The 23,754-nt window shown below is 47.4% G+C and overlaps 1 protein-coding gene across 8 annotated transcripts in view; it reads right to left on the bottom strand.

Annotated features, from left to right (window-relative positions):
• The window catches only part of LOC106591301 (neuroligin-3), a 493,706-nt gene that overhangs the window by 273,909 nt on the left and 196,043 nt on the right, over positions 1–23,754 (bottom strand). For 7 of the 8 annotated variants that reach the window (XM_045717885.1, XM_045717888.1, XM_045717887.1 and 4 more), the window contains one exon: positions 22,132–22,191. The exons of the other annotated variant lie outside the window; for it this stretch is intronic. In XM_045717885.1, coding sequence (XP_045573841.1) covers positions 22,132–22,191 — 60 coding nt within the window. The remainder of the gene's footprint in view (positions 1–22,131; positions 22,192–23,754) is intronic. 8 annotated transcript variants of the gene reach the window in all.

Raw genomic sequence — 23,754 nt, 5'->3', positions numbered from 1 at the left:
CCTAGCCCTATCACCCAGCCCTATCACCTAGCCCTGTCACCTAGCCCTGTCACCCAGCCCTATCACCCAGCCCTATCACCCAGCCCTATCACCCAGCCCTATCACCCAGCCCTGTCACCCAGCCCTGTCACCCAGCCCTATCACCTAGCCCTATCACCCAGCCCTATCACCTAGCCCTGTCACCCAGCCCTATCACCCAGCCCTATCACCCAGCCCTGTCACCCAGCCCTGTCACCCAGCCCTGTCACCCAGCCCTGTCACCCAGCCCTATCACCTAGCCCTATCACCCAGCCCTATCACCCAGCCCTATCACCCAGCCCTGTCACCTAGCCCTGTCACCCAGCCCTATCACCCAGCCCTGTCACCCAGCCCTGTCACCCAGCCCTGTCACCCAGCCCTGTCACCCAGCCCTATCACCCAGCCATATCACCTAGCCCTGTCACCCAGCCCTGTCACCTAGCCCTGTCACCCAGCCCTATCACCCAGCCCTGTCACCCAGCCCTGTCACCCAGCCCTGTCACCCAGCCCTGTCACCCAGCCCTGTTACTCCAGAGTGGGTAGAGACAATGAGAGAGGAGTGATAAGAATCTGAGATATACACTGTGGCTCCAACATGGTAAGTGTCAGTGGCGATCAGTGTTGTAGGCTGTGTGCATTCCTCAGTGTGTCAGTCAGTGGGGGTCAGTAATGTAGTAGTGAAGGTGGGGATGTGGCATGATGGTGGCCTGGTGTACTGGGACATATTACTGTACATGTTGTCTTTAAGGGTCAGACTGACTTACACTTCAATACACCTGCTATGTCAACTCTGTTACTTTGACTTCTGACTGACTTACACTTCAATACACCTGCCATGCCAACTCTGTTACTTTGACTTCTGGGTGACTTACACTTCAATACACCTGCCATGTCAAGTCTGTTACTTTGACTTCTGGGTGACTTACACTTCAATACACCTGCTATGTCAACTCTGTTACTTTGACTTCTGGGTGACTTACACTTCAATACACCTGCTATGTCAACTCTGTTACTTTGACTTCTGACTGACTTACACTTCAAAACACCTGCTATGTCAACTCTGTTACTTTGACTTCTGGGTGACTTACACTTCAATACACCTGCCATGTCAACTCTGTTACTTTGACTTCTGGAATGCGAAACACTATATGTATGAAACAGAGTTGTTGGGGTCAATTCGGTTTAATTCAGGAAGTGAGTTGACATTCCATTAACGAATTGAAAACCTTACTCCATCTCCATCCTCAACAACCACATCCTCAACTAATGACTATCTCTGTATGGCCATGGACAGACCTTGGTTCTATCTCTGTATGGCCAAGGACAGACCTTGGTTCTATATCTGTATGGCCATGGACAGACCTTGGTTCTATCTCTGTATGGCCAAGGACAGACCTTGGTTCTATCTCTGTATGGCCAAGGACAGACCTTGGTTCTATCTCTGTATGGCCATGGACAGACCTTGGTTCCATCTCTGTATGGCCAAGGACAGACCTTGGTTCTATCTCTGTATGGCCAAGGACAGACCTTGGTTCTATATCTGTATGGCCAAGGACAGACCTTGGTTCTATCTTCAAGGCCATGGTCAGACCTTGGTTCTATCTCTGTATGGCCATGGACAGACCTTGGTTCTATCTCTGTATGGCCATGGTCAGACCTTGGTTCTATCTCTGTATGGCCATGGACAGACCTTGGTTCTATCTCTGTATGGCCATGGACAGACCTTGGTTCTATCTCTAAAGCCATGGACAGACCTTGGTTCCATCTCTGAGATCATGGTCAGACCTTGGTTCTATCTCTAAGGCCATGGACAGACCTTGGTTCTATCTCTGTATGGCCATGGACAGACCTTGGTTCTATCTCTGTATGGCCATGGACAGACCTTGGTTCTATCTCTAATGCCATGGACAGACCTTGGTTATATCTCTAAGGCCATGGACAGACCTTGGTGCTATCTCTGTATGGCCATGGACAGACCTTGGTTCTATCTCTGTATGGCCATGGACAGACCTTGGTTCTATCTCTAATGCCATGGAGAGACCTTGGTTCTATCTCTAATGCCATGGACAGACCTTGGTTCTATCTCTGTATGGCCATGGACAGACCTTGGTTCTATCTCTGTATGGCCAAGGACAGACCTTGGTTCTATCTCTGTATGGCCATGGACAGACCTTGGTTCTATCTCTAAGGCCATGGACAGACCTTGGTTCTATCTCTGTATGGCCATGGACAGACCTTGGTTCTATCTCTGTATGGCCATGGACAGACCTTGGTTCTATCTTCAAGGCCATGGTCAGACCTTGGTTATATATCTAATGCAATGGACAGACCTTGGTTCTATCTCTGTATGGCCATGGACAGACCTTGGTTCTATCTCTAAGGCCATGGACAGACCTTGGTTCTATCTCTGTATGGCCATGGACAGACCTTGGTTCTATCTCTGTATGGCCATGGACAGACCTTGGTTCTATCTCTGTATGGCCAAGGACAGACCTTGGTTCTATATCTGTATGGCCAAGGACAGACCTTGGTTCTATCTTCAAGGCCATGGTCAGACCTTGGTTCTATCTCTGTATGGCCATGGACAGACCTTGGTTCTATCTTCAAGGCCATGGTCAGACCTTGGTTCTATCTCTGTATGGCCATGGTCAGACCTTGGTTCTATCTCTGTATGGCCAAGGACAGACCTTGGTTCTATCTCTGTATGGCCATGGACAGACCTTGGTTCTATCTCTGTATGGCCAAGGACAGACCTTGGTTCTATCTCTGTATGGCCATGGTCAGACCTTGGTTCTATCTCTGTATGGCCATGGACAGACCTTGGTTCTATATCTGTATGGCCATGGACAGACCTTGGTTCTATCTCTAAAGCCATGGACAGACCTTGGTTCCATCTCTGAGATCATGGTCAGACCTTGGTTCTATCTCTAAGGCCATGGACAGACCTTGGTTCTATCTCTGTATGGCCATGGACAGACCTTGGTTCTATCTCTAATGCCATGGACAGACCTTGGTTCTATATCTGTATGGCCATGGACAGACCTTGGTTCTATCTCTAATGCCATGGACAGACCTTGGTTCTATCTCTGTATGGCCATGGACAGACCTTGGTTCTATCTCTGTATGGCCATGGACAGACCTTGGTTCTATCTCTAATGCCATGGACAGACCTTGGTTCTATCTCTGTATGGCCATGGTCAGACCTTGGTTCTATCTCTGTAAGGCCATGGACAGACCTTGGTTCTATCTCTAAGGCCATGGACAGACCTTGGTTCTATCTCTGTATGGCCATGGACAGACCTTGGTTCAATCTCTAAGGCCATGGACAGACCTTGGTTCTATCTCTGTATGGCCATGGACAGACCTTGGTTCTATCTCTGTATGGCCAAGGACAGACCTTGGTTCTATCTCTGTATGGCCAAGGACAGACCTTGGTTCTATATCTGTATGGCCAAGGACAGACCTTGGTTCTATCTTCAAGGCCATGGTCAGACCTTGGTTCTATCTCTGTATGGCCATGGACAGACCTTGGTTCTATCTTCAAGGCCATGGTCAGACCTTGGTTCTATCTCTGTATGGCCATGGTCAGACCTTGGTTCTATCTCTGTATGGCCAAGGACAGACCTTGGTTCTATCTCTGTATGGCCATGGACAGACCTTGGTTCTATCTCTGTATGGCCAAGGACAGACCTTGGTTCTATCTCTGTATGGCCATGGTCAGACCTTGGTTATATCTCTGTATGGCCATGGACAGACCTTGGTTCTATATCTGTATGGCCATGGACAGACCTTGGTTCTATCTCTAAAGCCATGGACAGACCTTGGTTCCATCTCTGAGATCATGGTCAGACCTTGGTTCTATCTCTAAGGCCATGGACAGACCTTGGTTCTATCTCTGTATGGCCATGGACAGACCTTGGTTCTATCTCTAATGCCATGGACAGACCTTGGTTCTATCTCTGTATGGCCATGGACAGACCTTGGTTCTATCTCTAATGCCATGGACAGACCTTGGTTCTATCTCTGTATGGCCATGGACAGACCTTGGTTCTATCTCTGTATGGCCATGGACAGACCTTGGTTCTATCTCTAATGCCATGGACAGACCTTGGTTCTATCTCTGTATGGCCATGGTCAGACCTTGGTTCTATCTCTGTAAGGCCATGGACAGACCTTGGTTCTATCTCTAAGGCCATGGACAGACCTTGGTTCTATCTCTGTATGGCCATGGACAGACCTTGGTTCAATCTCTAAGGCCATGGACAGACCTTGGTTCTATCTCTGTATGGCCAAGGACAGACCTTGGTTCTATCTCTAAGGCCATGGACAGACCTTGGTTCTATCTCTGTATGGCCATGGACAGACCTTGGTTCTATCTCTGTATGGCCATGGACAGACCTTGGTTCTATCTCTGTATGGCCATGGACAGACCTTGGTTCAATCTCTAAGGCCATGGACAGACCTTGGTTCTATCTCTGTATGGCCAAGGACAGACCTTGGTTCTATCTCTGTATGGCCATGGACAGACCTTGGTTCTATCTCTGTATGGCCATGGACAGACCTTGGTTCTATCTCTAATGCCATGGACAGACCTTGGTTCTATCTCTGTATGGCCATGGTCAGACCTTGGTTCTATCTCTGTAAGGCCATGGACAGACCTTGGTTCTATCTCTGTATGGCCATGGACAGACCTTGGTTCTATCTCTAATGCCATGGACAGACCTTGGTTCTATCTCTGTATGGCCATGGACAGACCTTGGTTCTATCTCTAAGGCCATGGACAGACCTTGGTTCTATCTCTAATGCCATGGACAGACCTTGGTTCTATCTCTGTATGGCCATGGACAGACCTTGGTTCTATCTCTAAGGCCATGGACAGACCTTGGTTCTATCTCTAATGCCATGGACAGACCTTGGTTCTATCTCTGTATGGCCATGGACAGACCTTGGTTCTATCTCTAAGGCCTTGGACAGACCTTGGTTCTATCTCTAAGGCCATGGTCAGACCTTGGTTCTATCTCTGTATGGCCATGGACAGACCTTGGTTCTATCTCTGTATGGCCATGGACAGACCTTGGTTCTATCTCTAAGGCCTTGGACAGACCTTGGTTCTATCTCTAATGCAATAGACAGACCTTGGTTATATCTCTAATGCAATAGACAGACCTTGGTTCTATCTCTGTATGGCCATGGACAGACCTTGGTTCTATACTACACAGTGCAATTGAAAAATGTCTGTTGCACGGTGGTAGCTATTTTAAGCTCTAGCTCCTCAGAGCTCCAGTACACATCACCAGGAGAGGAGAGATGGAGAGATGGGGAAGAGGAGAGATGGAGAGATGCAGAGAGAGGAGAGATGGGGAAGAGGAGAGATAGAGGGGGAGATGTAGAAGAGAGATGGAGGGAGAGATGAAGTGAGAGGAGAGATGGAGAAGAAAGATGGAGGGAGAGATGGAGGGAGAGATGGAGGGAGAGGAGAGATGGAGAGGAGAGATGGAGAGAGGAGAGATGGAGAGAGGAGAGATGCAGAGAGAGGAGAGATGGGGAGAGGAGAGATAGAAGGAGATATGAAGGGAGAGGAGAGATGGAGGGAGAGATGAAGGGAGAGGAGAGATGGAGGGAGAGATGAAGGTAGAGGAGAGATGGTGGGAGAGGAGAGATGGAGGGAGAGATGTAAGGAGAGGAAGGGAGAAGAGAGATGGAGGGAGAGATGTAAGGAGAGGAAGGGAGAAGAGAGATGGAGGGAGAGATGTAAGGAGAGGAAGGGAGAAGAGAGATGGAGGGAGAGATGGAGAAGAGAGATGGATAGAGAGATGGAGAGAGGAGAGATGCAGAGAGAGGAGAGATGGAGGGAGAGGAGAGATGGAGGGAAAGATGTAGAAGAGAGATGGAGGGGGAGATGAAGTGAGAGGAGAGATGGAGGGAGAGGAGAGATGAGGGAGAGGAGAGATGGACAGAGGAGAGATGCAGAGAGAGGAGAGATGGGGAGAGGAGAGATAGAAGGAGATATGAAGGGAGAGGAGAGATGGAGGGAGAGGAGAGATGGAGGTAAAGATGTAGATGAGAGATGGAGGGAAAGATGGAGGGAGAGATGAAGTGAGAAGCGAGATGGAGAAGAGAGATGGAGGGAGAGGAGAGATGGAAGGAGAGATGGAGGGAAAGGAGAGATGGAGGGAGAGATGGAGGGGAGAGGAGAGATGGAGGGAGGGAGAGATGGAGGGAAAAGAGAGATGGAGGGAGAGCTGGAGGGGAGAGGAGAGATGGAGGGGAGAAGAGAGATGGAGGGAGAGATGGAAGGGAGATGAGAGATAGAGGGAAGAGAGATGGAGGAGAAGACAGATGGTGGAGAGATGGATGGAGAGGATCACCTTGATACTTCAGAGGAGTTTTCAACATGTCAGTTACACAGCACTCTAAGATGAACTTTCAACAATGCTGATATTTGATATTTTGCGTAACAGATGGATTGATGCATTTATGCATTATCTGTCCATTTTATAATTTATTTTAATTTCTAAAGTGACTATGCAATAAATCTGTAAGGAATTCAGTATAGTGTGTATGTGTGTTTCGATAGGTGTGTGTGCTCATTGACGTCTCTACACGCCTATTCCCCCGATCTTGACATCTCAACTGGAAACCTGACAGTTAGAATGACCTTTGAGAGACGGTGACAAGGTGTTATCCTCCAAACCAGAATCCCAGCCGGTGTGTTTATGCATTAAAGATGGTGTAGCTAACGCCACAGACACAGCCTTTGATGTTCTCTGTGAAGCCAGGCCCCTGGAAGGGAGAGGGCAGCAGGAGAGAGAGGGAAGGGGACGGAGAGAGAATGAAGAAAGAGAGAAAGACTGAGATTAAAGAAAGAAAGAGGCAATCCAGAGAGCATTCCTCTCAGTCTATAACCCAGACTCCACACTCAATCTATAACCCAGACTCCCCTCTCAGTCTATAACCCAGACCCTCCTCTCAGTCTATAACCCAGACTCCACTCTCAGTCTATAACCCAGACTCCCCTCTCAGTCTATAACCCAGACCCTCCTCTCAGTCTATATCCCAGACTCCACTCTCAATCTATAACCCAGACTCCCCTCTCAGTCTATAACCCAGACCCTCCTCTCAGTCTATAACCCAGACTCCACTCTCAGTCTATAACCCAGACTCCCCTCTCAGTCTATAACCCAGACCCTCCTCTCAGTCTATAACCCAGACTCCACACTCAGTCTTCCACCCTCCTCTCAGTCTATAACCCAACTCCACACAGTCTATAACCCAGACTCCCCTCTCAGTCTATAACCCAGACCCTCCTCTCAGTCTATAACCCAGACTCCCCTCTCAGTCTATAACCCAGACCCTCCTCTCAGTCTATAACCCAGACTCCACTCTCAGTCTATAACCCAGACCCTCCTCTCAGTCTATAACCCAGACCCTCCTCTCAGTCTATAACCCAGACTCCACTCTCAATCTATAACCCAGACTCCCCTCTCAGTCTATAACCCAGACCCTCCTCTCAGTCTATAACCCAGACTCCACACTCAGTCTATAACCCAGACTCCCCTCTCAGTCTATAACCCAGACCCTCCTCTCAGTCTATAACCCAGACTCACCTCTCAATCTATAACCCAGACTCCCCTCTCAGTCTATAACCCAGACCCTCCTCTCAGTCTATAACCCAGACTCCACTCTCAGTCTATAACCCAGACTCCCCTCTCAGTCTATAACCCAGACCCTCCTCTCACTCTATAACCCAGACTCCACTCTCAGTCTATAACCCAGACTCCCCTCTCAGTCTATAACCCAGACCCTCCTCTCAGTCTATAACCCAGACTCACCTCTCAGTCTATAACCCAGACTCCACTCTCAGTCTATAACCCAGACTCCCCTCTCAGTCTATAACCCAGACCCTCCTCTCAGTCTATAACCCAGACTCCACTCTCAGTCTATAACCCAGACTCCCCTCTCAGTCTATAACCCAGACCCTCCTCTCAGTCTATAACCCAGACTCCACTCTCAGTCTATAACCCAGACTCCCCTCTCAGTCTATAACCCAGACCCTCCTCTCAGTCTATAACCCAGACTCCCCTCTCAGTCTATAACCCAGACTCCCCTCTCAGTCTATAACCCAGACCCTCCTCTCAGTCTATAACCCAGACTCCCCTCTCAGTCTATAACCCAGACCCTCCTCTCAGTCTATAACCCAGACCCTCCTCTCAGTCTATAACCCAGACTCCCCTCTCAGTCTATAACCCAGACCCTCCTCTCAGTCTATAACCCAGACCCTCCTCTCAGTCAATAACCCAGACCCTCCTCTCAGTCTATAACCCAGACTCCACTCTCAGTCTATAACCCAGACCCTCCTCTCAGTCTATAACCCAGACCCTCCTCTCAGTCCATAACCCAGACCCTCCTCTCAGTCTATAACCCAGGCCCTCCTCTCAGTCTATAACCCAGACCCTTATCTCAGTCTATAACCCAGACCCTCCTCTCAGTCTATAACCCAGACTCTCCTCTCAGTCTATAACCCAGACCCTACTCTCAGTCTCTAACCCAGACCCTCCTCTCAGTCTACAACCCAGACCCTACTCTCAGTCTATAACCCAGACCCTCCTCTCAGCCTTTAACCCAGACCATTATCTCAGTCTATAACCCAGACCCTCCTCTCCGTCTATAACCCAGACCCTCCTCTCAGTCTATAACCCAGACCATCATCTCAGTATATAACCCAGACTCCCCTCTCAGTCTATAACCCAGACTCTCCTCTCAGTCTATAACCCAGACTCTCCTCTCAGTCTATAACCCAGACCCTCCTCTCAGTCTATAACCCGGACCCTACTCTCAGCCTATAACCCAGACTCACCTCTCAGTCTATAACCCAGACCCCCCTCTCAGTCTATAACCCAGACCCTCCTCTCAGCCTTTAACCCAGACCATTATCTCAGTCTATAACCCAGATCCTCCTCTCAGTCTATAACCCAACCCTCCTCTCAGTCTATAACCCAGACCCTCCTCTCAGTCTATAACTCAGACCCTCCTCTCAGTCTATAACAAAGACCCTCCTCTCAGTCTATAACCCAGGCCCTCCTCTCAGTCTATAACCCAGACCCTCCTCTCAGTCTATAACCCAGGCCCTCCTCTCAGTCTATAACCCAGACCCTCCTCTCAGTCTATAACTCAGACCCTCCTCTCAGTCTATAACAAAGACCCTCCTCTCAGTCTATAAGCCAGACCCTCCTCTCAGTCTATAACCCAGGCCCTCCTTTCAGTCTATAACCCAGACCCTCCTCTCAGTCTATAACCCAGACCCTCCTCTCAGCCTATAACCCAGGCCCTCCTTTCAGTCTATAACCCAGACCCTCTTCTCAGTCTATAACCCAGACCCTCCTCTCAGTCTATAACCCAGACTCTCTCCTCAGTCTATAACCCAGACCATCCTCTCAGTCTATAACCCAGACCCTTCTCTCAGTTTATAACCCAGACCCTCATCTCAGTCTATAACCCAGACCCTCATCTCAGTATATAACACAGACTCCCCTCTCAGTCTATAACCCATACTCTCCTCTCAGTCTATAACCCAGACTCTCCTCTCAGTCTATAACCCATACCCTTTTCTCAGTCTACAACCCAGACCCTCCTCTCAGACTATAACCCAGACCCTCCTCTCAGTCTATAACCCAGACCCTCCTCTCAGTCTATAACCCAGGCCCTCCTCTCAGTCTATAACCCAGACCCTCCTCTCAGTCTATAACCCAGGCCATCCTCTCAGTCTATAACCCAGACCCTCAACTCAGTCTATAACCCAGACCCTCCTCTCAGTCTATAACCCAGACCCTCCTCTCAGTCTATAACCCAGACCATCATCTCAGTATATAACCCAGACTCCCCTCTCAGTCTATAACCCAGACTCCCCTCTCAGTCTATAACCCAGACTCTCCTCTCAGTCTATAACCCAGACCCTCCTCTCAGTCTATAACCCGGACCCTCCTCTCAGCCTATAACCCAGACTCCCCCCTCAGTCTATAACCCAGATCCTCCTCTCAGTCTATAACCCAGACCCTCCTCTCAGCCTTTAACCCATACCATTATCTCAGTCTATAACCCAGACCCTCCTCTCAGTCTATAACCCAGACCCTCCTCTCAGTCTATAACCCAGACCATCATCTCAGTATATAACCCATACTCCCCTCTCAGTCTATAACCCAGACTCTCCTCTCAGTCTATAACCCAGACTCTCCTCTCAGTCTATAACCCAGACCCTCCTCTCAGTCTATAACCCGGACCCTCCTCTCAGTCTATAACCCAGACCCTCCTCTCAGTCAATAACCCAGACCCTCCTCTCAGTCTATAACCCAGAACCTCCTCTCAGTCTATATAACCCAGACCCTCCTCTCAGTCTATATAACCCAGACCCTCCTCTCAGTCTATATAACCCAGACCCTCCTCTCAGTCTATAACCCAGACCCTCCTCACAGTCTATATAACCCAGATCCTCCTCTCAGCCCTCAGCTAGATCTCTATACATTACAGTCTACTGCTGAGGTTCTGTCATTCACACTACGACCCTGAGACAGTTGTTAGCCCCCTGAGCTAAAGGCTAGCTTTTCAACTAACCCAGGCGGGTTAGTCTTATGTTACACGTGCGTATTCCACGATAAATAATCACAGTGCTGTACTACAAAAAGGAGTTGACCATGTGCCTCCCCTCATACATGTTATGGTCCATTCTTTAGATGAAACATCAGCATTAACATGGTTTCACGTTCCCATTTATTCTACGCCACTGAAGGCTATAAAGGAAAGCAGAAACAGCAGCCTTTCATCCTTAGTAACAGATCAGCCATTACAGCTGTGATCCTAATCTTGGAAAGGGGCTAAACAGTACCGTTCCAAAAATATCTGGGCTTCAAGAGGCATAATTCCTCTTCTCTAAGACATCAGAGAGAATGGGATAGTGTTGGGGCAGGGAGGGGAGGCCGTGTGTGTGTGTGTGTGTGTGTGTGTGTGTGCGTGCACATGTGTGGCTGGCTGTGTTGGAGAAAGGATGCAGTGAGGGCTGTATGGTGGAATGAATGTTAATCCCAACACAGGTGGAGCTCAGATCTCTGGCCCAGGAGCTAGGCTGGGGAGATGGAGGGGGTGTGTTTGTGTATGATTGTTGAGGTGTGTGTGTTGTGTGTAGGAGGGGTGGGGGTGGTCTGTGTGTATGTGTGTGTGTATGAGTGTGTGTGTATGTGTGTGTGCTCCCTACTCCCTGATTAGAGATCCAAGCATTTGGCAATCCAAGCCAAGTCAGTAACATACATATTCATTACTCAACCTCAGCAGTGGGGAGAGAGAGAGAGAGAGGGAGAGAGAGAGAGAGAGAGAGAGAGAGAGAGAGAGAGAGAGAGAGAGAGAGAGAGAGAGAGCCGGAGAGAGAGCCGGAGAGAGAGACGGAGAGAGAGCCAGAGAGAGACGGAGAGAGAGCCAGAGAGAGGGGACAGCTTTATTACAGGCCATACTGTTTCTAACTGTCTTAATCTCCCCATAGAAACAACAGTGACAGCACCATCAACAATAACAGAAGGGATCTGTTGCAGCTCTGTAGAAGCCTGGGTCTGTACTTTGTCAATGGTAGGCTACGGGGGGGACTCTGGGGAGATTTACCTACTGCTCACCTCTTGGCCACAGTACAGTAGACTATATGATTACAGACCTTCTCTCTCAGCTCATTCACTGTCAAGCCACTAACACCTCTGTCTGATCACAGCCAAATTACGTTGTTCCTCAAAAGAACAGACATGGAAACAACCACACATTCACAGCCCAGTAAGCTGTACAACATCAGAAATTCATACAGATGGGCCCAAAACAGCACAGAAGAATACCAGAGAGCAACCTGTATGTTACGCTCATTGTTGGAATGAGACCAAGGTGCAGCGTGGTAGGCGTACATTTTAATTTATTTAAAAATGACACTGGAAAAAACAACAAAATTCAAAAACGAACGTAAAGCTATATGCAGTGCAGAAAGCAACTACACAAACAAGATCCCACAATCACAGGTGGGAAAAAGAGCTGCCTAAGTATACTGCTCAAAAAATAAAGGGAACACTTAAACAACACATCCTAGATCTGAATGAAAGAAATAATCTTATTAAATACTTTTTTATTTACATAGTTGAATGTGCTGACAACAAAATCACACAAAAATAATCAATGGAAATCCAATTTATCAACCCATGGAGGTCTGGATTTGGAGTCAGACTCAAAATTAAAGTGGAAAACCACACTACAGGCTGATCCAACTTTGATGTAATGTCCTTAAAACAAGTCAAAATGAGGCTCAGTAGTGTGTGTGGCCTCCACGTGCCTGTATGACCTCCCTACAATGCCTGGACATGCTCCTGATGAGGTGGCAGATGGTCTCCTGAGGGATCTCCTCCCAGACCTGGACTAAAGCATCCGCCAACTCCTGGACAGTCTGTGGTGCAACGTGGCGTTGGTGGATGGAGCGAGACATGATGTCCCAGATGTGCTCAATTGGATTCAGGTCTGGGGAACGGGCGGGCCAGTCCATAGCATCAATGCCTTCCTCTTGCAGGAACTGCTGACACACTCCAGCCACATGAGGTCTAGCATTGTCTTGCATTAGGAGGAACCCAGGGCCAACCGCACCAGCATATGGTCTCACAAGGGGTCTGAGGATCTCATCTCGGTACATAATGGCAGTCAGGCTACCTCTGGCGAGCACATGGAGGCCTGTGCGGCCCCCCAAAGAAATGCCACCCCACACCATGACTGACCCACCGCCAAACCGGTCATGCTGGAGGATGTTGCAGGCAGCAGAACGTTCTCCACGGCGTCTCCAGACTCTGTCACGTCTGTCATGTGCTCAGTGTGAACCTGCTTTCATCTGTGAAGAGCACAGGGCGCCAGTGGCAAATTTGCCAATCTTGGTGTTGTCTGGCAAATGCCAAACGTCCTGCACGGTGTTGGGCTGTAAGCACAACCCCCAGCTGTGGACGTCGGGCCCTCATACCACCCTCATGGAGTCTGTTTCTGACCGTTTGAGCAGACACATGCACATTTGTGGCCTGCTGGAGCTCATTTTGCAGGGCTCTGGCAGTGCTCCTCCTGCTCCTCCTTGCACAAAGGCGGAGGTAGCGGTCCTGCTGCTGGGTTGTTGCCCTTCTACAGCCTCCTCCACGTCTCCTGATGTACTGGCCTGTCTCCTGGTAGCGCCTCCATGCTCTGGACACTACGCTGACAGACACAGTAAACCTTCTTGCCACAGCTCGCATTGATGTGCCATCCTGGATGAGCTGCATTACCTGAGCCACTTGTGTGGGTTGTAGACTCCGTCTCATGCTACCACTAGAGTGAAAGCACCGCCAGCATTCAAAAGTGACCAAAACATCAGCCAGGAAGCATAGGAACTGAGAAGTGGTCTGTGGTCCCCACCTGCAGAACCACTCCTTTATTGGGGGTGTCTTTCTAATTGCCTATAATTTCCACCTGTTGTCTATTCCATTTGCACAACAGCATGTGAAATTTATTGTCAATCAGTGTTGCTTCCTAAGTGGACAGTTTGATTTCACAGAAGTGTGATTGACTTGGAGTTACATTGTGTTGTTTAAGTGTTCCCTTTATTTTTTTGAGCAGTGTATAATCCCCAATCAGAGACAACGATAAACAGCTGCCTCTGATTGGGAAACATACTAGGCCAACAAATAAATAGAAACATAGATATGCCCACCCAAATTCACACCCTGACCTAACAAAATAGAGAATAAAAAAGGCTCTCTAAGGTCAGGGCGTGACACTGTAACCAAAATATCTAAACACTCTTAGATAACTTTCTGGATACCACATTCACTCACAGTAAAGAAGGCATCAATCTAGCAGTGAAAAACATCAACTATATATTCAGGCAAACGGCAAAAGAAGCACAATTGAAATTGATAAAAAACAAAACAAAAAATATCACAGATGACAACTGGTTTGATGCAGCTTGTAAAATTATAAGGAAAAAACTTAAAACATTATCCAACCAAAAGCACAGAGACCCAAATAATGGTGAATTACGCCTTCATTACTGTGAGACTTTAAAACTCTATAAACGTACACTCAGATCCAAAAAAAGCACAGTACAACAGCAAGCAGCTGACACTAATTGAGGAGTCCATAAACACAACCAACTACTGGCAAAATTGAAAAATAATAAAAAAATCTAAACAAGAGGAATTAGCGAAACAAAATGGTGACATATGGACAACCCATTTTAAAACACTCCACAACAACGTTCAAATTGACACACATGCAGAACAACGCCAAATTCATGAGAAGTTGAATGGATTAGAAAAAGCTATAAAGGACAATCAAAATCCATTGGACTCCCCAATTACTGACCAGGAGCTCTATAAGAAACTTCAGGCTCTCAAATTTAAAAAAGCATGCGGACCTGATGGCATCCTAAATGAGATGCTCAAACTCACTAGTGCAAAATTTCAATTGGCTATATTAAAAGTGTTTAATTTGAGCCTGAGTGTAGGTTATTTCCCTGACATCTGGAATCAAGGTCTCATAACCCCAATCTTTAAGAACGGAGTCAAATTTGACCCTAACAATTATAGAGGCATTTGTGTGAACAGTAACCTGGGGAAGGTTTTCTGTAGTATTATAAATGTAAGAGTTCTAAACTTCCTTAATAAGCACAATGTCTTGAGTAAAAGCCAAATTGGATTTATACCAAAACATCGCACAACTGATCATATTTACACCCTATACACCCTGATAGATAAACATGTCCACCAAAATAATACCAAAATATACGCTTGCTTTATCGACTTCCAAAAAGCATTTGATTCTATTTGGCATAAAGGACTGTTCTACAAAGTTATTGAAAGTGGTGTAGGGGGTAAAACCTATGACATAATTAAATCAATGTATACTGGCAATACGTGCAGCATTAAAATTGTCAAGAAAAGAACAGAATTCTTTAACCAGGGGCCTTCGTCAGGGTTGCAATCTGAGCCCTGCACTCTTCAATATTTACATCAACGAATTGGCCACTATTCTAGAAAAATCCTCAGTCCCTGGTGTTAGTCTCCACAATTCAGAAGTTAAATGCCTGCTCTTCGCAGATGACCTATGCCTGCTGTCACCCACAGCACATGGCCTACAGCAGAGCCTGGACCTGCTAGAGCAGTACTGCCAGACCTGGGCCCTGACAGTAAACCCCAAAAAGACTAAAATAATGATTTTCCAGAGAAGATCCTGATCTCAGGGAATTAGACCAAAGTTCTCAATTGGTACAAAAGATATAGAGTACTGTACACACTACAATTACTTAGGTTTAAAAATAAGCTCAACTGGACACCTTAATGAGGCAGTGAATGAACTGAGAGAGAAAGCACGCAGGGCATTCTACGCCATTAAAAAGCAAATTCAAATTGAAATTCCTATTAAAATTTGGCTAAAACTAATTGAATATGTCATTGAACCAATTGCACTTTATGGCAGCGAGGTGTGGGGTCACTTGCAAAACAAGATTTCATCAAATGGGACAAACACCCCATTGAAACCCTGCATGCAGAGTTCTGTAAGATTCTCCTACATGTACAGGGGAAAACTACAAACAATGCATGCAGGGCAGAATTAGGCCAATATCCACTAATAATCAAAACTCAAAAAAGAGCAATGAAGTTTTGGAAACATCTAAAATACAGTGACCCCCTCTCATATCATTACCAAGCCCTGTAATGCCAAGAGCTGAGCAAAGAAAAGAGTCCCCTCATCCAGCTGGTCCTGGGGCTGAGTTCACAAACCTGTTCTACTAACACACTGAAGCCTCAGGACCAGAACATCCAATCAATCAGAATAAACCAAATTACAACACAGTCAAAACAAAACTACATTGCTTATTGGGAAACACAAGCACAAACACAAAGCAAAATGCAGTGCTATCTGGCCCTAAATCGACAGTACACCGTGGCTAAATATTTGACCGTGGTTACTGATCAAAACCTTAGAAAAACCTTGACAAAGTACAGGCTCAGTGAGCACAGCCTTGTCATTGAGAAGGGTAGACACAGGAAAACCTGGCTCCCTGTAGTTAAAGGCGGTGCAACCACTGCACCACAGCAGAACCTGAGACGGAGCTGCATTTCCTGACAAAATGTCAAAAATATAAAACAATTAGAGAGTGTCATTTTCCCAAATTTGAAACCCTTATTCAAGGTTTCAAAGACCTCTCTGATGAGGATAGGCTACCCGTCCTGTTAGGGGGAAGACACAGAGAGCTGTGTGTTGGCAGCGCACTACATTGCTGCCTGACATAAGTTGAGGGACAGTGTCTGACAGACCAATCAACCTGCACATGTCCTCTACTGTATGGCTATTGTTATTGTTGAATGTATGGTTATTTTGTTGTTACTGTTGTCCCATTGACAATTTTGATTCTCTTTTTTATTTATTTTTTATATTGTAGATATCCAAAATAAGCTTTGTCAATATGTACATTGTTACGTCATGCCAATAAAGCAAATTGAATTGAATTGAATTGACAGAGAGAGAGAGACAGAGAGAGATAGAGACAGAGAGAGCCAGAGACAGAGAGAGAGAGAGAGAGACAGAGACAGAGACAGAGACAGAGAGCGAGATAGAGCCAGAGCCAGAGAGACAGAGACAGAAAGACACAGAGAGAGAGAGACAGAGAGAGAGAGAGAGAGAGAGAGAGAGAGGTAGAGAGAGAGAGAAAGAGGGACTCAGTCTGTCGCTCTCAACACCAGACACAATACATCACCTCCACTTGCCATGTCCCACCTCAGAAATGTAACACCAACACCAGCAATCTATCCACCGCTGCATTTACATAACAACCTTTATCTTCCAGCACCAGGTAGAGGTGATTGAGAGACACACTGTTTTACAGTTCAATAACAGGCCTGTAAAATCTATCTGATTGTTAGCTAGGGGAGTAAATGATTGTACTCTACTGTATCTTGGCCCTGGATCAATCTGCAGCAGGAGGGTTGAGAGGAGAGAGAGTAGAGAACACACTTTCAGGCTATATGACAGGGTGTTCCAGGGTTCCCCAGCTAGCTCCAGTCCTGGAGGAGAGTTACTGGGGTGTGCAGGCTTTTGTTCCTGCCCATCACTAACACAGCTATCACATAATCAACTGATCATGACCTTCAGTCTGGATCTTTAGTTGAATCAGATGTGTGATTTCGGCGCTGTAACCAAAGTCTACACAGCCAGTATCTCTCCAGGACCACTCAGAGTTACAGCAAGCCCTGTTGAGATAGCCTGGCTGAGGCCTAAAGGAGTGAGTGGATATAACAAGCCCTGTTGATATAGCCTGGCTGAGGCCTAAAGGAGTGAGTGGATATAACAAGCCCTGTTGAGATAGCCTGGCTGAGGCCCTAAAAGAGTGAGTGGATATAACAAGCCCTGTTGAGATAGCCTGGCTGAGGCCTAAAGGAGTGAGTGGATATAACAAGCCCTGTTGAGATAGCCTGGCTGAGGCCTAAAGGAGTGAGTGGATATAACAAGCCCTGTTGAGATAGCCTGGCTGAGGCCTAAAGGAGTGAGTGGATATAACAAGCCCTGTTGAGATAGCCTGGCTGAGGCCTAAAGGAGTGAGTGGATATAACAAGCCCTGTTGAGATAGCCTGGCTGAGGCCTAAAGGAGTGAGTGGATATAACAAGCCCTGTTGAGATAGCCTGGCTGAGGCCCTAAAAGAGTGAGTGGATATAACAAGCCCTGTTGAGATAGCCTGGCTGAGGCTTAAAAGAGTGAGTGGATATAACAAGCCCTGTTGAGATAGCCTGGCTGAGGCCTAAAGGAGTGAGTGGATATAACAAGCCCTGTTGAGGTAGCCTGGCTGAGGCCTAAAGGAGTGAGTGGATATAACAAGCCCTGTTGAGATAGCCTGGCTGAGGCCTAAAGGAGTGAGTGGATATAACAAGCCCTGTTGAGATAGCCTGGCTGAGGCCTAAAGGAGTGAGTGGATATAACAAGCCCTGTTGAGAGGAGTGTTGTCCAGTTCCAGGTGGGTCTCACTTCAATGAAGACATATTGACCATGAACAAAGAGCCATCCTCTGAATCATGTTTATCTACTGATAGGCAGCTCTGTCACACACACACACACACACACACACACACACACACACACACACACACACACACACACACACACACACACACACACACACACACACACACACACACACACACACACACACATACACACACACACACACACACACACACACATATACACACACACACAGATTCAGCTCCCTCTCACTGTGTTGTTTAGTCTTGTTGCCTCAACGGTGATTAGCATTAAATAGCATTAGTTTAGCTCGATAAAGAATAGACTTGTCACATTTTGAGCAACGCTAGTTTAGCACAACAGCTTAGAGTGAGAGAGAGAGAGAGAGAGAGAGAAGAGAGACGGCTAGCATGCAAAGAGATGGAGGCCAAAGGGATCCACACTTGACAGAGATTACACACATACAGACCCTGATCTGAGAGCAGGAAGCGTTGTCATGACACTGCTCTGACACACAGGTGTTTCTCCAGTCAAGCCCATGGCGACATGTTGCATCTGAAGCCAAATCACCCTCAGTCTATCTATGGTCCGACTATGTTTGTTTTGTGTGTGTGTGTGTGTGTGTGTGTGTGGGGGGGTTTGGGGGGGTAGGGAGCATTAGTGCTCAGGACAGTGTATCGGTAGTGAGCAGTAGTACTCAGGACAGTGTGTCGGTAGTGAGCAGTAGTACTCAGGACAGTGTGTCGGTAGTGAGCAGTAGTACTCAGGACAGTGTGTCGGTAGTGAGCAGTAGTACTCAGGACAGTGTGTCGGTAGTGAGCAGTAGTACTCAGGACAGTGTGTCGGTAGTGAGCAGTAGTACTCAGGACAGTGTGTCGGTAGTGAGCAGTAGTACTCAGGACAGTGTGTCGGTAGTGAGCAGTAGTACTCAGGACAGTGTGTCTGTAGTGAGCAGTAGTACTCAGGACAGTGTGTCGGTAGTGAGCAGTAGTACTCAGGACAGTGTGTCGGTAGTGTGAGCAGTAGTACTCAGGACAGTGTGTCGGTAGTGAGCAGTAGTACTCAGGACAGTGTAGGGTTATATGAGGATGGATCATGTAATGTCTACCTCAACACTACAGGATCTATATACCTTGTGCATGCAAACACAAGCAAGCGTACACACACACACATACACCTAACACACACATACACCTAACACACACATACACCTAACACACATACACCTAACACACACATACACCTAACACACACATACACCTAACACACACATACACCTAACACACACATACACCTAACACACACATACACCTAACACACACATACACCTAACACACACATACACCTAACACACATACACCTAACACACACATACACCTAACACACACATACACCTAACACACACATACACCTAACACACACATACACCTAACACACATACACCTAACACACACATACACCTAACACACACATACACCTAACACACACATACACCTAACACACACATACACCTAACACACACATACACCTAACACACATACACCTAACACACACATACACCTAACCCCCCATATAAGCAGGGGATTTACACAGATCACTAACATCCGGTATGCATCATCTGTTCAAGCCCTCACCCTGGGAACACAAGGCAGGAACAACAATAACAACAACATCATCAGCATCAACAACAACAACAACAGGGTTTATATTTGGGGACTGAAGCGGTTTCTGTCGCTATAGTGAATGATCTCTTCAAGATCCACCCCGAGCCGGGAATATACCAAGATGAATATGGAAAGTTACCGATGAGACTGCTGAGCAGAAACTTCAAACGTTTTCTTTCTCGCTCTCTCTCCTCTTCCTTCGTTCCCCCTCTCTCCTCTTCCCTCGTTCCCCCTCTCTCCTCTTCCCTCGTTCCCTCTCTCTCCTCTTCCTTCGTTCCCCCTCTCTCCTCTTCCTTCGTTCCCTCTCTCTCCTCTTCCTTCGTTCCCCCTCTCTCCTCTTCCTTCGTTCCCCTTCTCTCCTCTTCCTTCGTTCCCTCTCTCTCCTCTTCCTTCATTCCCCCTCTCTCCTCTCCTTCTTAATCCTCTTCACTAGAACTACAGAACCCTCCCGTTCTCTCTTTCTCTCCTCCCTCACGTTTTCTCTTTCTCTCCTCCCTCACGTTCTCTCTTTCTCTCCTCCCTCACATTCTCTCTTTCTCTCCTCCCTCACGATCTCTCTTTCTCTCCTCCCTCACGTTCTCTCTTTCTCTCCTCCCTCACGTTCTCTCTTTCTCTCCTCCCTCACGATTTCTCTTTCTCTCCTCCCTCACGTTCTCTCTTTCTCTCCTCCCTCACGTTCTCTCTTTCTCTCCTCCCTCACGATTTCTCTTTCTCTCCTCCGTCACGTTCTCTCTTTCTCTCTTCCCTCACGTTCTCTCTTTCTGTCCTCCCTCACGTTCTCTCTTTCTCTCCTCCCTCACGTTCTCTCTTTCTCTCCTCCCTCACATTCTCTCTTTCTGTCCTCCCTCACGTTCTCTCTTTCTCTCCTCCCTCACGTTCTTTCTCTCCTCCCTCACGTTCTCTCTTTCTCTCCTCCCTCACGTTCTTTCTCGCCTCCCTCATGTTCTCTCTTTCTCTGTCTGTGTGTTTGAGTGCTTGAGTGTGTGTGTTTGAGTGTGTGTGTGTGTGTGTTTGTCTTTGTGTGTGTGTGTGTATCTTTGTTTGTATGTGTGTTTGAGTGTGTCTGCTCGTTTGAATGTGTGTGTGTGTGTGTGTGTGTCTGTGTTTCTGTGTGTTTGAGAGTGTGTGTGTGTGCTCGTTTGAATGTGTGCAAGGCAGTGTGTGTGTGTTTGTGTGTGTGTTTGTGCGTGCATGCAACTTTCACTACCATGTCATTATCACAGCTAATACTAATGCCTTCCTCTACGCCCGAGGACGTTCAGCTGGACAGCTACTCTACTGCCTTCCTCTACGCCCGAGGACGTTCAGCTGGACAGCTACTCTACTGCCTTCCTCTACGCCCGAGGACGTTCAGCTGGACAGCTACTCTACTGCCTTCCTCTACGCCCGAGGACGTTCAGCTGGACAGCTACTCTACTGCCTTCCTCTACGCCCGAGGACGTTCAGCTGGACAGCTACTCTACTGCCTTCCTCTACGCCCGAGGACGTTCAGCTGGACAGCTACTCTATTGCCTTCCTCTACGCCCGAGGACGTTCAGCTGGACAGCTACTCTACTGCCTTCCTCTACGCCCGAGGACGTTCAGCTGGACAGCTACTCTACTGCCTTCCTCTACGCCCGAGGACGTTCAGCTGGACAGCTACTCTACTGCCTTCCTCTACGCCCGAGGACGTTCAGCTGGACAGCTACTCTACTGCCTTCCTCTACGCCCGAGGACGTTCAGCTGGACAGCTACTCTACTGCCTTCCTCTACGCCCGAGGACGTTCAGCTGGACAGCTACTCTACTGCCTTCCTCTACGCCCGAGGACGTTCAGCTGGACAGCTACTCTACTGCCTTCCTCTACGCCCGAGGACGTTCAGCTGGACAGCTACTCTACTGCCTTCCTCTACGCCCGAGGACGTTCAGCTGGACAGCTACTCTACTGCCTTCCTCTACGCCCGAGGACGTTCAGCTGGACAGCTACTCTACTGCCTCTGTAACACTATCAATCTCTCTACAGGAGGACTTTCCACTGGTTCAGATGGATGCCAGTCGCTTTACTCCGCTGCTGTCTGAACAATACTTTCACCAGGGTAAGATTCTTTGTGGCTACGTAACATATTTTGACTTGACAAAAGTACAGCAGACAATTGCACACGCACACACACACACACACACACACACGCACACGCACACACTTAATACAGAATTTGTTTAAATGTGATGCAGAACTGAAGTGCATGATGATGATGATGATGATGAATTGGTTGATGGTTGATTGCATTAAAAATGCTTGACCATAAATCAAACATACATGACCATTAATCAACCAAATAAGACCAGAAATCAACCAAATAAGACCATAATGATGTATTCACTACAACTGAATAAACCATGCACCATCGTTTGGTCACCAAGGGAAATACCTTCGTCTTCGTCACCATCGTTATCCGATAAATCCTCGGCCTGTTTTTTGCCTTGTGCCCCTATTAGCAGAGCAAGGAGAGACACAGAGAAGCACAAGACATTCAAAATAGCATGTTTGTCAAGACAGAGAGGAGGGAAGAGGAGCTACAATACACTGCATTATTTACAGTCATGTTGGACAACAAGAAACAATGATTGTTTAAATACAAAGATCCCTTACACAACTCAAAAATGACCTTAGATAGGTGTCTTACCTGAGATATATTAAAAAGAAATATCCACAACATACACTATATATCCAAAAGTATGTGGACACCCCTTCAAATTAGTCTATTTCAGCCACCCCCGTTGCTGTCAGGTGTATAAAATCGAGCACACAGCCATGCAATCTCCATAGACAAACATTGGCAGTAGAATGGTCTTACTGAAGAGCACAGTGACTTTCAACGTGGCACCGTCATAGGATGTCACCTTTCCAACAAGTCAGTTCGTGAAATTTCTGCCCTGCTTGAGCTGCCCCGGTCAACTGTAAGTGCTGTTATTGTGAAGCGGAAATATCTAGGAGCAACAACGGCTCAGCCACGAAGTGGTAGGCCACACAAGTTCACAGAATGGGACCGCTGAGTGCTGAAGTGCGTAGGGTGTAAAAAATCGTGTCCTCAGTTACAACACTCACTAGCGAGTTCCAAACTGCCTCTGGAAGCAACGTCAGCACAATAACTGTTTGTTGGGAGCTTCATGAAATGTGTTTCCATAACCGAGCAGCTGCACACAAGCCTAACATCAGCATGTGCAATGCCAAGCGTCAGCTGGAGTGATGTAAAGCTCACCGCCATTGGACTCTGGAACAGTGGAAACGCGTTCTCTGGCGTGATGAATCACGCTTCACCATCTGGCAGTCCGATGAATGAATCTGGGTTAGGCGGATGCTAGGAGAATGCTACCTGCCCGAATGCATAGTGCCAACTGTAAAGTTTGGTGGAGGAGGAAAAATGGTCTGGGGCTGTTTTTCATGGTTCGGGCTAGGCCCCTTAGTACCAGTGAAGGGAAATCTTAATGCTACAGCATACAAGGACATTCTAGATGATTCTGTGCTTCCAGCTTTGGCAACAGTTTTCGGAAGGCCATTTCCTGTTTCAGCATGACAATGCCACCGTGCACAAAGCGAGGTCCATACACAAATGGTTTGTCGAGGTCAGTGTGGAAAACCTTGACTGGCCTGCACAGAGCCCTGACCTCAACCCCATGGAACACCTTGGGATGAATTGGAACACCGACTGTGAGCCAGGCCTAATCGCCCAACATCAGTGCCTGACCTCACTAATGCTCTTGTGTCTGAATGGAAGCAAGTCCCTGCAGCAATGTTCCAACATCTAGTGGAAATCCTTCCCAGAAGAGTGGAGGTTGTTATAGCAGCAAAGGGGGGACCAAGTCCATATTAATGCTCATGATTTTGGAATGCGGATTTTAGAAGAGCAGGTGTCCACATACTTTTGGTCATGCAGTGTATGATATGAAACAGAAGATAGATTTTTATCAAGCCTCATCATGTAACAACAGTGTTATTGAGGGCAGACTGGCACAGAGTCATACACCACTGGTATCACTGGCACTATGGAATC

This window comes from Salmo salar, chromosome ssa05, assembly GCF_905237065.1.
Source record: "Salmo salar chromosome ssa05, Ssal_v3.1, whole genome shotgun sequence".
NCBI classification, from domain to species: Eukaryota; Metazoa; Chordata; class Actinopteri; order Salmoniformes; family Salmonidae; genus Salmo; species Salmo salar.
The sequence above is the reverse complement of the archived record's forward strand: the minus strand, read 5'-3'. Positions and strand labels throughout refer to the sequence as shown.